The 22,910-nt window shown below is 32.9% G+C and overlaps 2 protein-coding genes and 1 pseudogene across 3 annotated transcripts; all 3 read right to left on the bottom strand.

The window, feature by feature from the left end:
* Positions 1-308: 308 nt before the first annotated feature.
* LOC120197586 lies at positions 309-15,045 on the bottom strand (annotated as a pseudogene).
* A 738-nt stretch (positions 15,046-15,783) lies between these two features.
* On the bottom strand, positions 15,784-16,266 carry LOC120197595. The gene has a single exon (XM_039199073.1). The coding sequence runs from the start codon at positions 16,237-16,239 to the stop codon at positions 15,784-15,786; it is 456 nt and encodes a 151-aa protein (XP_039055004.1). The 5' UTR covers positions 16,240-16,266.
* A 1,789-nt stretch (positions 16,267-18,055) lies between these two features.
* Positions 18,056-18,997, bottom strand: LOC120198461 (endochitinase EP3-like). 2 transcript variants are annotated; one of them, XM_039199805.1, is made up of 2 exons: positions 18,681-18,997; positions 18,056-18,564 (listed from the first exon to the last, which is right to left on the bottom strand). In XM_039199805.1, the coding sequence occupies exons 1-2, from the start codon at positions 18,958-18,960 to the stop codon at positions 18,155-18,157; spliced, it is 690 nt and encodes a 229-aa protein (XP_039055736.1). In that variant the 5' UTR covers positions 18,961-18,997; the 3' UTR covers positions 18,056-18,154. The 2 variants fall into 2 exon arrangements, with proteins under 2 accessions (XP_039055736.1, XP_039055739.1); XM_039199808.1 differs by having other exon boundaries at positions 18,056-18,549; positions 18,681-18,974.
* Between the last annotated feature and the right edge of the window lie 3,913 nt (positions 18,998-22,910).

Consider the following 22,910-nt stretch of genomic DNA (forward strand, 5'->3'; position numbering starts at 1 on the left):
CACAATAACGCATGCGACAGTCACAATCACAGTAAACCCGAAATGACTGAAAACGTGACCACGACTTAAAACCTGGTCACAGTTATTGGACTTCATTGTAATTTATTTTTCAAAATATTGTTGTAATTTTAGCCTTTCTGTTTCAGAGTTGATGCTCTCAACTTTATTTTTCCTCTAGCTTTTCCTATTACTTTAGAATTTTATAAACTCAAGGAATTCAATTCAACCAATCCTGTTAGAGAATCGAAAATCGAATCGAATCGAACCGTACTCGCCCGAGTTCAAGTGGGAGAGAGAGCAGGGTAAATGAAGAGCAAAATGGATTACTTACTATACAAGGCAGCTGAAGAAAGGCCTAATGAAAACATACAATGCAAGTAAAATTTTCCACCACACAGTCCTAAACTGTCTTTTTTAAAACCACAGCTCAACCTGCAAGGCTACAAACTCTCTTCAGTACAGAAATGTGCTGAAAACAAAAAATGAAAAAATGGGTACCAACATTTCCAATGTGCATCCATGGCAGCCTGCATCAACAACACCAGAAAAATCTGTCATTTCAATACATATACATATACAGAAGTTACTTAAACCAAGCCTATCTATGTTACTCGAACTTACGAGTGTCGAATGTGTATGTTTAATATTTTGTCTTCCAAGTTATTCCATTTAATTGGGGAGTCATCTATCCATACCCAAACCCGAATATGTATTGCATACACAGGTGTTTAGGTATGGATACTTTGTAGTTAACCAGATAGAGAGGAAATACACATAAGAAATGTTACACACCGCGATTTTTCAGCATATCGGATGTTGGTAGGGCAGGCAACGACATCTCTGCAACAGCAGGTAACAACCACTGGGATATGAGATGAAGCACACAAGGAAATTATGCTTCATTAAATCCACACACTTCACTTGTGTTGATACCTTCTAAGAGGGAACCAAACATATGAAAGCCCTTTTTTAATGCAAACAAATTACCTGGATCACAAAGAGACAAGGACGACATCGATGATGATGAAGGCCACGGAGCTCCAATGTTGTCAGTCAAGTCACATGTAAAGCTGTAGCCAGTCGAATTGTCAAATACCACATCCACTGGCAAGCTTCGTAGTAGGCATCCTATATATGTAGAAAAATACCAAAATTTTCAGTCCGTATGGTACATTTCAATTTCTTTCAAGTTTTAGTGCATAATCATCTAACTAATTAAGACCTATGTTACTCGGACTCGTGCGTGTCCGATACGAGTATGCATTTGACTTGGATACGAACAAGATCCAAGAGTAAAAATATAAACATGTAAAACGTAGCTCATTTGATGACTAAACCGACATGCACATAGCACATCGAACCTTGTCCATATACCAAACATGTACATACACAGGCATATAAAACACACACAGTCATACATACACCATTTATATTATTAAGTATTAACCAATGAATATGCAGATGTGGATGATAGAAAGAGAATAGGCAAAGTTTTAGAAGAAGAACATCAAACAGAACACTATACCTTTGATACTAAAATCTTTTAAGTCGACATCACAAAGCTCATAAACATTCGTCAGAACTCTGCCTTTTCTTAATATTGACCCGAACATTGTTGCACAAACAATGGCTTGCTTATTTGTAATTAGCATTGGCTTCTGTATCCCCGCAATGTACGTATTTAATGAGCTACAACAGGAAGGACTCGGAGCAGCTACGTTACGGCAAGCCTTAATTACTTCTGACGGCCGGTTAAATTCCAAAGGGCAAACTGCATATTAAAAAAAATCCCACATAAAACTCAAAAGTATTTGAAACAAATGCTACAATATCTTGCAATACAAATGAAAAGTAACCATGGGAACTGAGAGTGGGAATTAAAAAGATAGAGATAATGACTAATGAAGCTCAAGCTCATTAGAAAACTAATTTTTTACTTGACCTTATCTTGCTATGAAGGTCTGAGTAGCTAGAATTAACATATTTAAAATCTACTTAAGTATTGGCCAAGAAAGCCCCGGCCCAATAAGGAAACTGAAGTTGTAATTTGACCTCATCTTTCATATTTGATATTTCTACCCAATATATATTCTCAAAGAAGAAGAAAATACTTCTACCCGATATAGAAGTACTGTAGTAGAAACAAAATGTGGGGGAATAAAAATGACCAACAACGAAGAAAAAAAGATAAAAACATGTAAGAAACAAATAATTTAAACATAAATCCTACATTACTCCTACTTGGGTGTGCATGACATACACAATTACGTGTCCAGCACAGATATGTTTACTTTTTTAAGAAACCAATAGGTTTTTTTAAGAGTCAGAGCAGCATAACATGATCTACCATCCATTCAGACTACCCATTGCCTCCATTTTCATTCTTTCACCAAATGATGGCACCATGCAATACAAGATCATCTCAACTGTAAGATGCACACCCAAGCAAGTTCACATCAGAGACTTGGGTAACATGTAAACAACCAGAACACTATGTAAAGTAAAATACTGAAAACAATCATGCAAGAGATACAGAATCCGTATCCTTGTTGACTTTGCAGGCAGATAGTATTCTGAACGCAGTGTTGGCCACATCTGGTGAGAGTTTCCTTGAAATATATGAATATACCACCCCCCCCTTACAGTCATTGATAGCATCGATATGATTAGTCTCCCCAACGACATTTTTATTATCATTGAGCATCATTTGCGTTCAAGAAATCTGTAAAGCAGCTTCCATAATTGCAGGTTGGCAAACAGGCCTGCAGCACTCTTTTAGAGGATCAACAGTGCTGCAAGCCTCCAATAACTTGCTCGTATTCGCCGTTTTCTCAAAGCTGCTAACATCCTTCACCAGACAAGAACCACCGGTGAGGTTTGATGATTTTACAGAACATACTGTGGGAATTGTACTGTTGGCCCCTCTGGTAGCTAAGATACTAATGATATCTGAAAAACAATCATTAGCAACAGCATTTCGCAAGACCAACTTATCAGAGTCAACACTGTAGTAACCCTGAAAGATGTGCAGTAAACTACCAAGCTTTGGACAACATATTACGTTTCCTACAAGTGCTGCAAAAGGTAGAGAACAATCAGATGCTGTTTTCCCCATGATATTCGACATAGCAGAAAAATTTACAGGGCACCTTCCGGTTAGATTTGGTTCATACGTTGAGGGGGAACTTGGATACATGGGTGGTAAAGATGCGTCGGGATAAGGGTATCGAGGAATGACAGCGGGAGATATTTCTATAGGTTCAAATAATGCAGTAGCCAGTGGCTTAGCCAGCTCAGATGTGGAAAAAATATGACTAGGGTCATGCAATGTCTGCAATGTGGCAACATCTTGGAAACTCGATAACCAGAAAATGAATAATAATAATAACTGTTGGCATAGGGAACCTGCAACCAGACACAAGCCACATTCAGTCATAAGTGGATAAATATCTAAAAGATGAATAGAGTAAGTTCTCAAATGAAGGTTAAAGTTTAAAGCTAAGCACCATGTATGATTTTTGCTAGTAAGGTAAAAATAAGGCCAAAATTAAGATATCTAAGCCAAAATTCTAATCAAATATAATGATGGCTAAAAATTAATTGGGAAAAATACTGTCATATAAACTCTAATAAATTATTTATAAATAACGACTCCGCTGGTTCTCTGTAAGTGTGGAGTTCAAGTAAAAATTTATCATCCTGAGCAAACTTAGAAATACAGGGTCCAGCTTGACAATAAAGGAGAGCTAGCGTAATATTCATAGAAATATTGACTGACGATCATATAACAATATCCCCAGCAAATCAAAACCAGTGTCTCTTAAAATTAAGAAAAAAAACCTACTCAAAACCTTTATAACATCCAGTTGGAGACCTTTGCCACTTTCTTAACAGCATAATGCCATGTCTAAAGCTAAATTTAATTAGCCAAGTCATACAACTTGCCTTTAACATGGCTAACACTCTGAAAGCAGTCCATAGCTATACTAGCCTTTTGCCACCATTGAATCATGCAACTGAAAAACCTCTTGTAGCTCCTTAACAATGATTGTAGGTATGCAGTAGAGCCTCTATCAGCTTCAAGTGTTAGAGCAAGTTTGGGAGTTAAAAATCAATGCCCATTAAGAAATAATGTAAAACTAAATGTAACTCTTCATATTTGCAACAAAATTAGCACCATATGCGTCAAATCGTGCAGGAGAATAGCCACAAAACAAAGCATGCTTAAACATCAATGACAGATTTCATATCCATAGCTTTTTTTAATTAAAAAAATACAGTTGCATCACAAGGCATTGTCACTCTACCCAAGTCTTTCAAGTCTAAATCTTTTATTTTATCAAGCAATTATCACATTCATGTATCGGTTTATATAATAAATTATAAAATATAAATGTTTTATAGAAATACAGTCATAAATTTTTATGCTAAAAATATCAACTTTTAAGAAATTATATTAAAATTTTAATTTTGTTAAAAAGAAATATGAATTTAATAAACGATAAAAAAATATTTGAAATATATAAAAATTTAAAACTTGAAAATACAAATCATCCCTTGATCGCTTAATCCATCCCAACTTCATACACAAAGATGGATAGAGAGGGTGTGGTTCGATTGTATCTCCCATAAATTTTATTATCTCCTTATATTTTACGTATTTTTTTTGTATTTTCTATTAATTATTCTAACATTTTATAATTTTATAACCCTAAATTTTTAATATAATTTCTTAGATTCATATTTTATAACATAAATTCATACGTCGTTCATGCATTGAGCTATAGTAACTAATAAAATAATAGTAATTCATCTTCATTGAATACCCTATATGACGTTGAAAAGTTTACCATCTTTAGCTTTTCCATGTTCCCTTACATCTGTTATACACATGAGACGATTTCACACTACACCCAAATCCAAGTGGAAAATAATTAAAATATAATTAAATATGAAAAATATAAATATCGAACTGGCAAGTTATGGGACAACTTATGAAACAGGATACCAAAGAATCAACAAAAGCTGTCAAGTTATGAATATGCAAGTCAAATCAGTATTTATAAAGTATATTATCAGCTGTAACATAAACGGAAGCTTTTGCGGTGTGGTGTCTAAAAAATAGTTAAAAATAATATGATCGATTAAAATTTAGATCAGTTATATTATATCATTTAATCGAAAATATTATCAAGTACGATAACATATTAGGTAGCGCTTATATAATGTAATAGGTAGCGCTTATATAATAAAATAAATATTTAACCGGAAATATTATCAAGTACAATAACATATTAGGTAGCGCTTATATAATGTAATAGGTAGCGCTTATATTGACCTATTTTTAACTAAACCGGTTTATTTATACCGGTAACATTGCAAATTTACCTATTACAGTATAATTATCGGTTTCGATTTTTTTAGGATCGATATAATTGTAAATATATCGACACTTTATGCATGCACCTCGTTGGGTATTCATTATGGAAAAAAGTATCGACATAAACTTAAAAAGTGTCGATACATTATGGAGAACTATTTTCTCATAAAACCGGTAATTTCTATCGGGTACATTGTAAATTTACCTATTACATTGTAATTATCGGTTTTGATGTTTTTGGGATCGATACTTTTAATAAATGTATCGACACTTTATGCGTGCACCCCGTTTGGCATTCATTCTGGATAAAAAGTATCGACACAAGTTAAACAAGTGTCGATACATTATGTAGATATATTTTTTCATAAAACCGATAAATTTCTACTGGTTACATTGTAAATTTACCTATTACATTATAATTATGGGTTTCAATGTTATTTGGATCGATACTTTTTGTAAATGTATCGACACTTTATGCGTAAACCCTTTTGAGCATTCATTATGGAGAACAAGTATTGACACAAGTTACACAAGTGTCGATACATTATGTAGACTTATTTTCTCATAAAACCGGTAAATTAATACTGGTTACATTGAAAATTTACCTATTACATTATAATTATGGGTTTCGATGATTTTGGATCGATACTTTTTATAAATGTATCGACACATATTTAGGTAGTTATTGTACATACCTAGATATGTCCTGCGAATTTAATGTTGTACCCACCCTTCAACTACTACTACCAATACCACATCCTATTGAAAACACGACTGAAACATGTTGTTCAATAAACATTTACTTACATCTCCATCAACTCCGGGACCACTGAACTTGCACAACAAATTTTTTGTCATGGATCATACTGATGTAGACAATGTTAAGCCAACCGAGGAATGCCATGAAGTACATAATGTTGATGAATCTGACAGATTGGTTGGTCAGCTCTTCTCTTCACGTGATCAAGCTTGGTACTTTTACAAGGGATTTACACGGGAACATGGGTTTAGTGCACGTAAGGGAACAACACGGCTTGACGTGAAAGGGAATGTGAAGACACAAGAATTTTGTTGTTCCAGAGAAGGGTTTCGAGTATCAAAAGTCAATAATGTTGATCGTTAACGTCCTCATACATCAGTCACAAGAACAGGATGCAAGGCTAGAGTTGTAGTTACAACAACAAATACAAATGATCATTGGGTTATAAATAAGTCTTATCATAAACATAATCATGCATTGTGCACACCTGGTATGACACCATTTATGCGTTCTAATAGAGCTGTAAGTAAGACTGATATCGATGAGGCAACAACATTTAAAGAGGTCGGTGTTGGCAAGTCACAAGTAATGAACTATTTAATGCAGCAGGCAGGGGACTATCATAATGTTGGATTTACACTTAAAGGCATCTACAATGCACTTCAAAGAGGCAAAGCAAAGGAAATCGTCGATGGGGATGTGAATGTGCTTATTGCTTACTTTGATTATAAGAAACATGATGATCCCGAGTTTTTTATGACATACTCGGTAGACGAATCAGGGGCATTGCAGAATCTTATTTGGTCGGATTGTACATCGAGATCATATTACACTTGCTTTGGTGATGTAATTGCGTTCGACGCAACGTACAAAGATAATTTGTATGGTCGACCAATTATGCCTATTGTCGGTGTCAATCATCACAAATGTATCGACACAAATTCCACAAGTGTCGATACGTTATGTAGACCTGTTTTCTCATAAAACCGATAAATTTATACCGGTTACATTGTTAATTTACCTATTACATTAAAATTATCAGTTTTTATATTTTTGGGATCGATACGTTTTATAAATGTATCGACACTTTATGCTTGCACCCTTTTGGGTATTTATCTGGACAAATTGTATCGACACAAATTACACATGTGTTGATACATTATGTAGACCTATTCTCTCATAAAACCGATATATTTATACCGGTTACATTGCAAAATTACCTATAACATTAAAATTATGGGTTTCGGTGTTTTTGGAATCAATATTGTTTATAAATGTATCGACACATATGTTTACCTATTCTCTCATTAAACGGTATATTTTACTTATTACTTTATAATAAATGTATCGACACTCTTTTTTGGAAACTTTACGTTTGAGAACCATACTTGGACAAAATGTTGGAAACAAATCTTTGTGTTTATTAATTTTGTCATTATTAAAGTCTATTTTTATCATCTACATTGTAAATTTACCTATTACTTTAAAGTTATTAGATTTTATAGTTATTGAACATACATAAATATAGAATGGCCATTCAGTCCCGCACATGATGACAATTATGTTAGTGATATTTTGAATAATGCATACATAATTAGATAATTATCAACATGACTCATATTGTGTATAAGAAGCATGTACAACAACCTATTGTTATTGCTAACTTTTCTCATCTCATACATAATTACATTCACATACAAATTATAAATCATATACAAAATTATAAATCTTATACAAAATTAACCCTACATTTAGATCATCACTTCTTTTGTTATTCTTGTGTCGCATGATAGCTTTTGTCATCTCGTCTCTTAGTTTATTTTGATTGTGGCTTACGAGATCGTTTAATATTCGCGGACGATCTCAATGTCCAACAACCTATATTCAAATTGTCAGTACGTTAAGTATTGTAAACCACAACATTCAAATTGTCATCTCGTCTCTTATGCTCCACAAATTTGAATCTTTGCAAGGGGAACTTTCCTAGAGAGTCACAAGCTTCTACCCAGATGCGTTTCTTTTTATAACTATCTAATATTTTCATATGCATTAAAATATATGAAGTTATGATCCAAACAAATTATGCATTATAATTTATATAATTTCCTTTCATACATACCAATCGCTTAGCATCATTCACTCTCTGTTTAGCTGCTTCAGATGTAAACAGACTATCATACACCATTGCAACACGTTCTACCATACCCAACACCAACATATACCAATGTGAATTATTGTAGTTTATTGTGATCATGATCTGCAACAAATTTCACACCCAATTTGACAAAAATCAACATTATATATCCGAAAACATCATTTATGGTGTCTTACCTTCTCACAGTCGGTGAATTTCACATAGTTATCCAATATGGGACCCCAAAAGTTCGCAATACCCTCAACATTACATTTGTTGTCTGTATCCAACGCCTATTGCTGCAATTACGCGACAATCATTAATAAATTACCATCTATAACATTACTTTTCAATATTTATTAATTTAACTCACCGCTAAGTGGTATAGAAGGTAGCCAATCCTCCGGAGTGACTTGTAAGAATCATAACATACTGTCCAGGCGAGCAAATCAATAACCTAACAAAATTAATTACACAATCAGAACATATTCAACATGTTTTAACTTTTAATCGATTTCTACTTACCACATCGCCAACCCATTCCTTTGGCTTCAACGTTGCAACGTCGGATACACTAGCGTATTGATTTCCCATTGAGATTACAAAATGTATGTATGAATCATTAGGATTAATATCTTGCCATGAAAATATTTAAATATCACTCACAAAGCAATATATTTCACTTACCTCGATTCTAACCCACTATTCCATAAATAATCACAAATTGCAGCTTCGACCTTATCAATTCCGCTTGGAATATCCGTTTTTCAACCTACAGTTTTGCATACAAATATTTGTCACAACAACATGATAAAAATCAAATTAAGTTTTCTTTTATTCAACTTACCTTCTGCTTCTTCTTTGGGATGCAGACATTCCGAATCCAAATCTGCATCTATAATGTTCTTCGGTGTATAGATCACATCGACATCCTTCCTCCTCATTTCCTCCATCTTTTCTTTTTCTCCATCTTTTCTTCTTCAAATTTTTTCAGTTCATCGTATTTTTACTCTACATAGCTCTTCATCTCTTTTATTTCACCCTTTATTTTTCCCCTTCATCCAAGTTTTTATCAATCACCTCATTCACCACCGTAAGTTCACTCCTTAATTCCACAACCTCCTTGACTACTCCATCAATTTTTCCACTCATCACCATTTTAACTTCACCCCTCAACACCTCAACTTCTTTCACGTCTACATCTATCACCACTACATCTATCTTTCTTTCCACTTCCCCCTTATACATTTCAAGTATCTCTTTGACTCTTAATTGTCTTTGCATAATATCAAATTAGATTTTTTTATATCAGCCAATTCATACAAAATATTGAATTTACTCTATTTTTCCTCACCGTCATACCGCTGACCGTCATTCACCCCTCGAACCATCTATTCTTCCTTCTCCACTGCCTCCTCTACCTCATTGACAATAACCTTTAAAATAAATTTATATTAAGAAATTGATTATATTCTTAATATTATTTAATTACATTTATTACCATTTCTAGCTTCCTCGGCCTATCAACTTCAACTTTGTCATCACTCTAACCACCTCTTTCTTCCCCCATGCATGGATGCGTGCCACTCCGTTTCTTTCATAAGCCGGCAAACTATCACAGCCCGGCCAAAAATTGAATAGTGCAACCTGCATTTATAATAAAATTTGTCATTTTATATAATAACTATAATATCATTTTATATAAAAAAACAAAAACATTCTTCAACTTAGTTACCTCTAAGATTGCTATACACTATTTGAGTTATCTTTGGTTGTCATTTTGAAAGGTTATTATTGATTCAATTAATCTTGAATGGACGTATTCAGCCCAATTGAATTCACCCTTCAAGCCTTCATCGCAAATAAGCTTCATATTGTCCTTGTTCGTTGACGTATACGTATAATCCGTTGGACAAAGAAATATCCCTACAAGGTACAATAGAACTTGAGTTTTCAGGTCATCCCCCCGTAATATCCACTTTTGATATCCTCTTCAACTTCAGCATATGTCACCTTCTACTTCAAACCATATTTGGAGGCTAGTGCTTTCCAATTCTTACTCTTACAGACTTCTACAACACTTTTGCCTTCGTTTGTACCCCAAGACGACTGTAGCAGTCGATATCCCTAGAGTGAATGAATAATCACCATATTTAGTAATACATTGTTTGACATCAAATTGCTCCATCGACACAATTCCCTCCGAATTGGTCGATCCCCTACTCCTATCAACGATCCAAACCCTATTTCCCTCGAAACATTCAATTGATCCTTCTCTTTAAGGTGTTCAATTAATGAATTCACCCTTTTTATGTTGCACCTTGTAGACACTTCCTACATTTTTTTAACAATATATAATGTTATTGTTCTTATATATCTTGTATTACTTACAAGTTTAATGAATACCTTATTTTCAAGTGCTTTCCTCCGTTCTTTGTATTCTTTACTATCATTCCTTGACTGTGTGATGTAAGGTTCCTTTTCAACATCACTCATCGAATTCTATTTTGCCAGCATATCATTTTTCACCTAATATTAAGCATCAATATTTCTTAATCAATACATTAACGCTAAATAATACTCAATGTCAATTTCATTTTACATACCGAACCGATGTGTGTGCTATCTTCCTTCATCCTTTGGCATTCGGCCTTACTGTCAACATTTAAAATTTGTAATCAATTTAAAGTTCTTAAATACTTTAATCCAATTATCATTTCAACAATAATAACAAAAAGACATTGATACTTACTAGAAGTACATATATTACCCTTTGGTTACTTTCGAGTCTCGGCCTCAATTTCAAAGTCATCTGCGTCACCAACAATTTTTCCACCCAATAACTTCATTTTTCCTTCATATATCAATTTACGCAATCAAATCAAATACTTGTTACATACACTTTATTCAATATACAAATATAGATAACTACTCTTGTGGTAAAACGGTTTTCTTCAAAAGAATTTGAATGGCCACTACAAAATGTGTTGGCACATTTTTACAACTAAAATATCATTTTCTATCTATAATATTATATATAGGTATCCATAATTATTTTATACCTATAATATTATATAATCGGTCCCAATCCTTCTTGGCTTCAATTCAAAATCCCCAATCCCTATTTCCTTCAAACGAATAGGAACACTCAATACTCCAACTATCGACATATTTATATAACCTATAATATCATTTTCTACTTATAATATTAAATAAAATTATCGATATTTATCTTCTACCTAGAATATCACTTTCTACATGTAATCGGTCACAAATGCTTCTTTACTTCGAAAACCCCAAACAACACATAAAAACCTTATTTCCAATTACTGTAATAATAAAAAACTAGGGTTTCAACAACATACTTTTCGATTCGACTGCAACAACAAACAAACAAACTTCTCTTTAGAAACGCCTTCTGAACGCAGCAACAATTACGCTTCGATTTCAAAAACTTGTCTGTATTCTATCTATTTTCAGAGGGTATTTAGCTATGCCCTTTATATTTACACTGGATATGTTATTTATATTTAATTGATACAATTACCCAAGTGTCGATACTTTTATGTCAGGTGTCGATACTTTCGATAAGCTATTTACACATTTCTTTGAAAATATTGATAATTTATTACGCATACTTATTAATGTATCGACACTTTCAACATATCCGGTAGCGCTTACCGGTTTTGTCATTTATAGACCGATTTTGTCATTTTTTTACTTGTTATATTGTTATGGATCAATACATTTTTATAAAGTATTGACACTTTATAGGCGCTATTATTGTTCCTCTTTAAATTCCAAAAGTATCGATACTTATATTAATGTATCGACACCTTAAACATATCCGATAGCGCTTTATCGGTTTTTTCATTTATAGACCGGTTTTTTTAATTTTTTTTACATGTTATATTGTTATAGATCGATACATTTTTATAAAGTATCGACACTTTATAGGCGTCATTACTGCTCCTCTTTTAAATTCCAAAGGTGTCGATACTTATATTAATGTATCGACACTTTCAACATATCTAGTAGCGCTTTGCCGGTTTTGTCATTTATAAACCGGTTGACATTTTTTTACCTGTTATATTATTATGGATCAATACATTTTTATAAAGTATCGACACTTTATAAGCGCTATTACTGCTCTTATTTTAAATTCTAAAAGTGTCAATATTTATATTAATGTATCGACACCTTCAACATATCCGGTAGTGCTTTATTAGTTTTGTCATTTATAGACCGGTTTTGTCATTTTTTACCTGTTATATTGTTATGGATCGATACATTTTTATAAAGTATTGACACTTTATAGGCGTCATTATTGCTCCACCTTTAAATTCCAAAGGTGTCGATACTTATATTAATGTATCGACACTTTCAACATATCTGGTAGCGCTTTGCTGGTTTTGTCATTTATATACCGGTTTTGGCATTTTTTACCTATTATATTGTTATGGATCGATATATTTTTATAAAATATCGACACTTTATAAGCGCTATTATTGCTCTTCTTTTAAATTCTAAAAGTGTCGATACTTATATTAATGTATCGACACCTTTAACATATCCGATAGTACTTTACCGGTTTTGTCATTTATAGACCGGTTTTGTCATTTATAGACTGGTTTTGTCATTTTTTTTACTAGTTATATTGTTATGGATCGATACATTTTTATAAAGTATAGACACTTTATAGGCGTCATTACTGCTCCTCTTTTAAATTCCAAAGGTGTCGATACTTATATTAATGTATCGACACTTTCAACATATCCGATAGCGATTTGTCGGTTTTGTCATTTATAGACCGGTTTTGGCATTTTTTTACCTGTTATATTGTTATGGATCGATACATTTTTATACAGTATCAACACAAACTGACAAACTAAGTTTCTCGGTTGCCAAATTTTTTAATATTTCTTCATGATTTCTACCTATTACATTATTATTACTCGATATTTCCGGTAGCACTGAACTGAATTTATCAAATATCTTTTAATGTATCCGGTAACACTATATATTAACCGTATATTAGGGACAAGCCCAACATAAACCTGACACCACCAAAACATTGTCAACTGATTTCAAGAACCTGCAACAGAAACGAGCACAAAAGTTATCCAAGTTATGGGAATGTAAGATGAAACCGATATAGCAACGCCTGTTCTTCGGAACATGCTATGTCATGAGAAATATAACTTGTATCGCACTAGTGGTCAATGCAAGATCTTGAACAATATCCAGAGCTGCATGTAATATGAATAGATGAAGCTGAGCAGCATCTTCTCTTTGCATTGAGCAGTTCTGTCAGAAAGACGGAAACAATTAAGGGTGTAAATGAAATGAGTATGAACAAATAATGTTTCGTATGTTTATTTTTGAAAGTATTCATATTCGGTTTTATTCGGGTTGTATTCGTGTTCATTTATTTATTGTTCCAAACATATTTGTTTATATGTTCATGAACATGTTCATTAAGCTTTTAAGAACATATTCGTTTAACGTTCATTTAGTGTTCGTTTATAAGTTTAAATTTTAGTTTTATCATTTCATTTGCAAGCCAAAAAATGGTAAAATTACGCCACCAGTGATTAAACTCCTTAAAATTAACATTTTAAATTTCAACTTTTACCATGTGTTTAATTTAGTCCTTACCTTCACCAATAGATAAAATGTAACAAAATAAAAAGAAAAGGAGAATCAGATTTTATGAACATAAATGAACAAGTCGATAAATGAGCTCATAAACGAGTTTGTTCATAAATATAAGCGAATCAAACACACCTCTATCCGAGTTTATTCGTTTATTAAATGAACATAAAAAATGAACGCTATACGAACAATACGAACAACTCACCAGACACTATTCATTTACACACTAAAAACAACCAACGTTACTCGGATGTGACCATGGGTAATGTGTGCTGGTTTCATCGCAGTAGTCCCTTGTGGCACCGTTTATCTCTTCTATGTATCAAGAATCTGCATTTGAAAAGAAAGGTTTTTGCTGGTTAATTACCATGAAAATTGAAAAGTGTTGGATTCGAGTATACATATTCGAATATTTATTTACTCAAATTCAAATTTCTTACAATTTAAATTTAACTCCATTTGATTCAACTATACTATATAAAAATGCATGCAACACCTAGTCTCCAAATCAGGGTTTCAAATCGTATCGTGATCGTATTTTAAGTCATTTCAGGATTATCATGATTACGACCATCGCATGCGTTATTAAGCGCTATTAGGGTATAGCAAATAACTCGAACGACGGTGAAATCGTTATTTCATAGAGCTATCACATTTTTCGAAAAACCCTACTCCAAACTAAACATTTACGAGTAACAAAAGTGAGGGGTCTTACGTCCAGTCTCGTGGGTGACATGGCCAAAGAAAGCCGCAATCTCACGCCAAGAATCATCGGCGGATCCGATTCTTCCGAACCGAGGATAAGGCCCGAGAGCTTCGAGAAATGCAAATCTCGAATAAAAATTCTTCCCTTCACAACTAACTTCCGCAACATCCAAAATCCGATTAAAGAATTCCGGTGAAACGATATTGGCCACCGAAACGTTGTTTAAAGTTGGCGGCGGATTACAAGGACCCTATTGGCACCCTGTACCGAAATAATCGTCGCCGGTGCCGCAAAACCCCCCACCGACTGCAACATAAACCTTGTTCACAACCGCAGTTTTGAGCATTCACAGCGGTTGCTCCGGCGGCAATAATCACTGCCAGAAGAATGGTTAGTATATGTTTCCTCATATCGGAGGAAAAATGAGATTTTTTGGAACTGAAGAATGTGTTTGATGGGAAAAGAATGGCGGGGATGAGTAGAGAAGATATAGGGTGAAAATTGGTGGCCTTTGGAAGTCAAAATTTGGGGTGCAGTGTTCGGGCTGCTGCCAGTTGTTCTGACTTTGACTTCGTGCTCGTACGCTTTTCGTTAATATAAACCTCACTTGTAAATAGCAGCTATGACTTGGTATAATAAAAACACAAGATGTTAAATTTCTTTAAATAAAATTCTAAATATAAATTTTAATATTATAGATAAAAAGGATGATCTTTATAACGAAATTTTATAATATTTAATTTTAAGATAAATTATAAATTTAGAATTTTGTTTGAGTTTTATAAATGTATCGTCACTGAATTTAAAAAAATATAATATATAATTATTTTTTTAATTTTATTTTTTTTAATTTAATGATGTGACTCGTTAATAAAATATTAATTTTTAATTTAACTCTCGAGTTTTAGATAAAATATTAATTATGGACTATTTTATAATTTTAAAGTAATTTATGGAAAAGTTATAATTTAGGCTTTTTTTAATATTCTTTTCTTCTTCCCCTACCTTCCCCACTTGCTCCGTTTTCTTTTGCTTCCATGGCTATGGACAATGAAAAAGCGGGTAACATTTTCAACAAGTTAAATCCCAACGCAAATCAACAATTTGAATATGAATCACAATCTGATGATTAAACATACAATACAAGATTATGAAATCAAAAGCAGAGAGCATAGCACCTCAACACAAAACCAAGTCCCAAAACGAGCCATTCCACGCAAAGCCCGCCGGCCAATTTCAATATCAAAACCCCATCGTCCTCCTTCACGTAGGATTTCAAGTACCCCAAGAAATCGGAAGTTCGGGTCAAGATGAGAACCGAAACGGAGCCTTGGAAGTTGGAATATCGACGTCAGCACCATGGGAGCTGCGCAACACCTGTTGGAACAGGAGACGGCGACGAAGCATCCGGAGATGGCGCCGACGATGGTGATGGCGTGGAGGAGGATGAGGAAGAAGCCGAATAAGGAAGGAAATAAGCGGAGGGAGAGTGTGAGGAAGATGCAGCTGGAAGCTGTTCCCAAGAGGAAATAGTTGCTGATAAGGAAGATTTTGTGAGTTCGGGTGTGGGATTGTGTTACCGAGTTATCGATCGAGAAACCCATTGAATGAGAGCTTGGACTTGGACTTGGACTCGGTGGGGGAAGGTAGGGGAAGAAGAAAAAAATATTGTAATTATAACTTTGTTCCTAAATTATTTTGAATTTATAAAATGGTCCCTAATTAATATTTTATCTAAAGATTAGGGGTTAAACTAAAAATCAAACCCTTTTACTAATATGCCACATCATCAAACTAACGGAATTCAATATTTCAGCGACTACGTCTTAATTTAAATAAAACGAAAATGACTATGTATTATTTTTTTGAATCTAGTGATCTTATGTTTATAAAACTCAAACGAAAGTGACCAAATATGTAGTTTACCCTTAATTTTAATATTATGAGGTGATTATAAGATAGTATATGTTCATAATCTTTCTTAGCCATTAACAACGCATATACACCCTGCAGACGTAACTATTCGAACTCAATATCTCAAAAAAAAATATTCTCTTTAATCACTATGTTCATTCAATCAGTTCAACAAATACTACTTTTAATATACTCTAACTAATATAAAATTGAGTTAAGTACACAAATGATCCCCTGACTATAGGGTGCTACTTTTTTTTAGAAGACTATTAAAATATACAAAATGATCCATGATTATTGGTGTTACTTTGTTGAGTCTCTGACTATTAAAAGTCACAAAATGCTCTCCCGACTATTCATATGTTTCAAACTCGTCATGTTCCAGTTAAAAAATGGCAGCAGTTTATGTTGAACGTTAATATGTTGACTAGGATATGATAAAATCTTATCCCAAAACCGTTTGAACTTTATTTTGTGGATCGACTCTTTGTTTAATTATATTATGTTGTTGAACCAATGCTTGAAACTTTATGTCGTCAAGTCAATGCTTAAAAACAACGATGGTGCATAAACATTATTAAAATATGATTTTATCATATCTCAATAAGTATATTAACGTTAAGATCAAACGACCGTCAATTTTTAACGAAAAATGTCTAGTTTGGAATATATGAATAGTTTTTACGATCATTTTGTATCAGAGACTCAACAAAACAAAACTTTATAATTGAAAGATTATTTTATAATTTTTAATAGCAAGAGACTTAACAAAACATCATCTTATAATCGAATGACCATTTATATATTTTACCCTCTGAAAGTTTATATTAGAATGAGTGAATGACAGTACCAGCTAAGTTGTTATGCAAGAGTTAAAGTGAACCCTAACATTCTGATTTTTCTTTAAAGCCATATTGAGTTACAATGTCAAAATCAACCCTCTAAAATTAATATCTGCATTTGTCCCATATATATATTCTTCATATGTTTTTATTATTTTATTGGGTAAATCATAAATGGTTTTTTTTTCATTCATTTAATAATTTAAATTTATATGATAATCTATTATATTTGAAGAAATATTATTTCCATACATAAAATGTATACATTTTTATTATCTTCTATTTAAAATGATTTTTTAATTTATTATTATAATTATTTTTAAGATTTATTAATGCACATCAAATGAGATAGTGATTCAATGTGAAGGATAAGGTATTATGCCGTCGATTTGTTATTCACTTATTTGACATAGAGTCATTGATCAGTCAAACTCTTAATTAATAAATAGTGAGAATTTTGAGAATAATAAATCAAATAGAGGGTTCAAGAGAGAGTATACAAATATATAATTAAAAGTATTATCAAGTGTACTTATTAAAATGATGAAAAATGTCTTTCTTCATCTCTTTTTTTAATTTTTTATTTTTAAATTTGTCGTGAAAATTTTTATCATAATTTTTACCATTATTTGTAAAATATTTCATTGACAATACATCAAATATATATATATGTAATATATTAATTTCATTATAGTGTTGATTTCATGACATACATCGTCAATTTATTTATGAGGATTAAGTAGTAGGAACCGAACGTAAAATTCTAACACCTAAGATTAGGTCCAGGATCAACACCGAGCTGGTTACAATAATCTATATAGTACCCAACCCGAGACTCTACTGCAGCTGGGTTCCTGCCGTCACACTCGATAGCCCCGTTAATGGCTCGAATCGTCGCCCCGAACCCTTGACCTATGACCGGTTGAACATTGTTCACCCAAAACCACAAGGCCGTCTTGAAGGAGATGACAGGGTCATTGGCCACAGTTTCAGGCGAGTTTAGTCCGTCGAACCCGATGCTCTCCCCGGCCGGTATGTAGTTGAAGTTCCAAGTTAGTTGGATCGGGCCACGACCGAAGTAGTTTTTGTCGGGGTTGCACGGAAAGTTGGTCGGATCACAGTATTGACTGTTGGGGAAGCTTGGACCATCTATCTCATTTATGAAACAAAGATCTGTACAAAACAAAAGCATTCGTTTCACCCGTAATCATAATAAACACAAATATTACTCAATACATGTATGTTTCAATCGTAATTTTGGGTTTATTAGAGGAAGAGAGTGATTATACGTCCGGTTTCATGGGTGACATGAGCGAAGAAAGCCGCAACCTCACGCCTAAGATCGTCGGCTGTACCGAATTGTGGATAGTCTTCGGCAGCTTGAAGAAACGCATCCCTTGTATAGAAGTTTCTCCCTTCACAACTTGGATCTGATTGAGCCTTTATGCCTTCAAAGAACTCTTCAGTCACAATATCGGACAATGTCTGAGCTATTACCGACATCGATCCGGCGAGAATTCCGACCACGAAAACGGTTAGCAGAGCCTTCATCATATTGGGAAATAACATTTATGTAAAGATCGAAGTAAGTTTTGATGTGGAGAAAATGGTGGGCAGTCGACAGTTATTTATAGCTCAACGAAGTGAGTAGAGAAGTGTTGCTATTTGGAATTAACAATACTGACATGTAGGGTTATTTTTTTTATGGTTCTATTTATTTCATATAGATATATTATCTCAGATCAATTAAATTTTAGATTATATAATACTATTACTAACCAAAAATTTAATTATCATCGTTTATATATTTTATCAATTTGATTTTTTAATTAAAATTTAGTTATTAATATTTAAAAAAAGTTTTTTTTACATTGATCTTTAAAAGGAGCTAAAACACTATTTTAATATAAATATTAATTAAACTAATATTTTTAATGATTAATGTGTAAATTCACGTTTAATTCATTTTAATATGATACTATTTAAACAGCTAAATTATTTTTGGTTATTTAATGATCAATTAAGTCGAATTTTGAAATTTTGCATGACCTATTAAATTTAAACTTAACCTCGAGGCTAAAACGTCAAGAATTAATTATGTTTAGTTGTCCATGTAATTATTTTTTGATAATATGTAATTAAGTTAATGCTTACATTAGGGTCTTGATTTTGCATCCAATAATTTATTAATAAAATATGATTATACGATTACAAGTTTTATATCATATAAAATATTAATATTTATATATATATATATATATAAATCTATAATATACTATTTACATTACAATAACATTCACTCGTGAATAGGGATGGGATGGGTCGAGTTTTTGGTCTACCCGACCCAACCCGAGAATAGGGGAGCCTCCACCTGAGACCCGACCCGACCAAAACAAGAGTTCACCCGACCCGAAATAATAAAAAATATTATTTTTATTCAATAAAAATAGTGACTTAATTGAAAAAATTATTATTAGAGGGGTATTATTGTAATTATTCTAAACATATAAGGTAAATTATATATTTTTTCGGGAATTGCCCGTCCAACTTAGTTGGTAAGCTACTATCCTACCTCCCTTTACTCCATTACATATGGGAATAGGGTCAGTAAATTAAATTATATATTTTTCGGGTCGGGTATTTTCCACCCTAAACTCGAACTCGACCCGACCCGAACATCACACTTAAAAAAACGACCTAACTCTGATTTTTTTTTTAAGAAAACCCGACCGATCAGGTCGAGTTAGGTCGGAACCCGTCGGATTCGGATCTCATGCCCATCCCTACTCGTGAATGTTAAATGAATTTATTGAGTGATCTAAATGGTAAAAAATCGTTTTCTTTCCACAAAATATAGATACAAGTTGTTGAGTTTACCTGATGTTGTACGAGTTGTAAATAGACTGCATTATATATATATATATATATATATATATATATTAATGCATTTAAATTTAAGAAAAATCTATATTCATAATTTTCAAATAATGTTATAAAAATTTTAATATAATTTTAATACTTGTAAAATATATTTATGAAATTTAGGACTTAACTTTTGGTATTTAATTTTTCAAAACGGAATTGGGGAGAGTTAATTAAGATCAATTAATAATTGCCTAATTTATATTTGACAAATGCCGGAGAGCTAATTAAGATCAATTAAGAATTGCCTAATTATTATTTGACAAACGTAAGACAATTATTAGTAGCTTTAATTTTCTTCTTAAAGAATTCATTTTTAGTGGCTTAAGGATGACTTGTGTTTGAAGATGGGACGCGGTTTTAGAAGTTTGAGATGTTAAAAAATAAAATGATAAACTACATATTTGGTCATCCAGTTATTATTTTGGTTCCGTTTTGATCATTTAACTATTTTTTTAAATCATCACTAACATGACATTTTGCTTTCATTTTCGTCATCCACAATTAAAAAATTAACAGTGATTCTGACATGGTACCATAAGATAGTGTCATATCATCATTGAAAAAAATACCACATCAACAGTTTTGTTAATTTTTTAATAACGAGTGACCAAAATGAAACTAAAATATAAAATTAGTAATAACGAGCGACCGTAGTAGCTTTTGTCGGGGTTGCACGGAAAGTTGGTCGGATCACAGTATTGACTGTTGGGGAAGCTTGGACCTCATATCTCTTCTATGTAGCAAAAATATGTACAAAACAAAAGGATCCGTTACATCCGCAATCGTAATAAACACAACGTTACGTGATGCATGTATGTCTAGATCGTAATTTTAGGGTTATAAGATGAAGAGAGGGACCATACGTCTAGTTTTTTGGATGACATGAGCAAAGAAAGCTGGAATCTCTGTACGACAAGCTGAACCAATTTGCGGAAAAGAACCGAGAGCCTCAAGAAATGCATCCTTATAAAAGTTCTTGCCTTCCCAACTTGGATCTATCTGATTAAAAATATCACATAAAAACAACTCCTCTGTCACGTTATTAGCCATTGCCGTAACAGTGGTCGATCCGACCAAGAAAATTGTTAGCAGACTCTTAAACATTCTTGAAGGACAATTTTTTTTGCTATAGGAAATGTTAGCTGACATTATGTTTGGTGTAGAAGATTGGTAGACGGTTGAGGGTTAATTATATAGCTCGGATTAAGAGGAGAGTTAATGTCAATTAAGATACAAGTGATATTTCTTGTCAATACATTATAATTTTAATCAACTTGAAATCGTCAAATATCGAAATCGAAGATTTATCAACTATAATAATACTCAAACACGAATGTTATCGGAGACCGTCTTAAATATATTTTCAATGAATTCTTATTTAAATAAGGGTGTTAGATAAATTATTGTTTTTTATTGAAAAAAATCAACATGTAACTTTTAATTGGTTTAACTATCGTTTCAAAAATTTATTTAATTTAATTGACTGAATGGTTTGTTGCCGAAGACGGTTATTGGATAAAGCAAAATCGCAACTGATAATTTGAGAAAATAAAAATGAAGATAAAAAGAGACACAAATTTACGTGGAAAACCCCTAAATAATATAGGGTAAAAACAACGGGCAACGGTAGAAGAATTTCACTATGAGAAAATAGGAATTACAACTTCTCTCGATCTACCAAGGAGAAAACAATGATAATTCTCTCTTGATAAAAAGGAGAAAACAACTCTCAAGAAACTCTCTAAATTCTCTAGTATTGGGAGAAAGCTAGAATGATTTGGGATGATTTTGAAGCTAAATGAGCTAGGGTATTTATAGTTGAAGCTAAATGAGCTAGGGTATTTATAGTTGAAGCTTAATGACTAATCTTGTAAATACCCTAAAGTACAATGACTAAAATGTGTAATTTTTCCATGTAACTTTTCAACCATTATTAGTGCCAACTATGAACCATTATTGTTGCCAACTTACAATGCATTATGAACCATTATTATGCATTATGCAACTATTATTAGTTGCATGACAACTAATAATCTCTCATTTGAAGATTTGATTGGAACAATCATATCTTCACATCATTCTTTCTACCTTGTACCATCATGTTGCTTATGTCTCTATCAGGCCACAAGAGGATCGACACCAAGTAAATTTATCAGCATTGATCGCTTTCGTCATGAAAACTGCTATGTTGCCTTTGGTATGGATCTTCTGCATATCTACCGTCACTTCTTCTACCTTTTCACGAATGAAATGGTACTGAACTCGTATGTGCTTTGTCCTTGAATGAAATGTTGGATTCCTTGCTAAGGCGCTTTGACTGTCACAAAATAAAGAGACATACTCTTGATTGTGCACAAGCTCCTCCAATAGCATTTTCAACCAGATTGTTTCTTTTCTGGCTTGTATAGCTGCTACATATTCTGCCTCTGTTGTGGATGTAGCCACAACTGACTGCAATTTTGAAACCCAGCTTACAGCTCCACCAGCAACTTTGAACACATATCTTGTAGTAGATTTTCTTTTATCCAAATCCCATACATAGTCAGAATCTACATACCCATTGATTAGTAAGTTTGATCCTCCGTAACATAATG

Source organism: Hibiscus syriacus, unplaced genomic scaffold, assembly GCF_006381635.1.
Source record: "Hibiscus syriacus cultivar Baekdansim isolate YM2019G1 unplaced genomic scaffold, ASM638163v2 tig00004779_pilon, whole genome shotgun sequence".
In the NCBI taxonomy this organism is placed as follows: Eukaryota; Viridiplantae; Streptophyta; class Magnoliopsida; order Malvales; family Malvaceae; genus Hibiscus; species Hibiscus syriacus.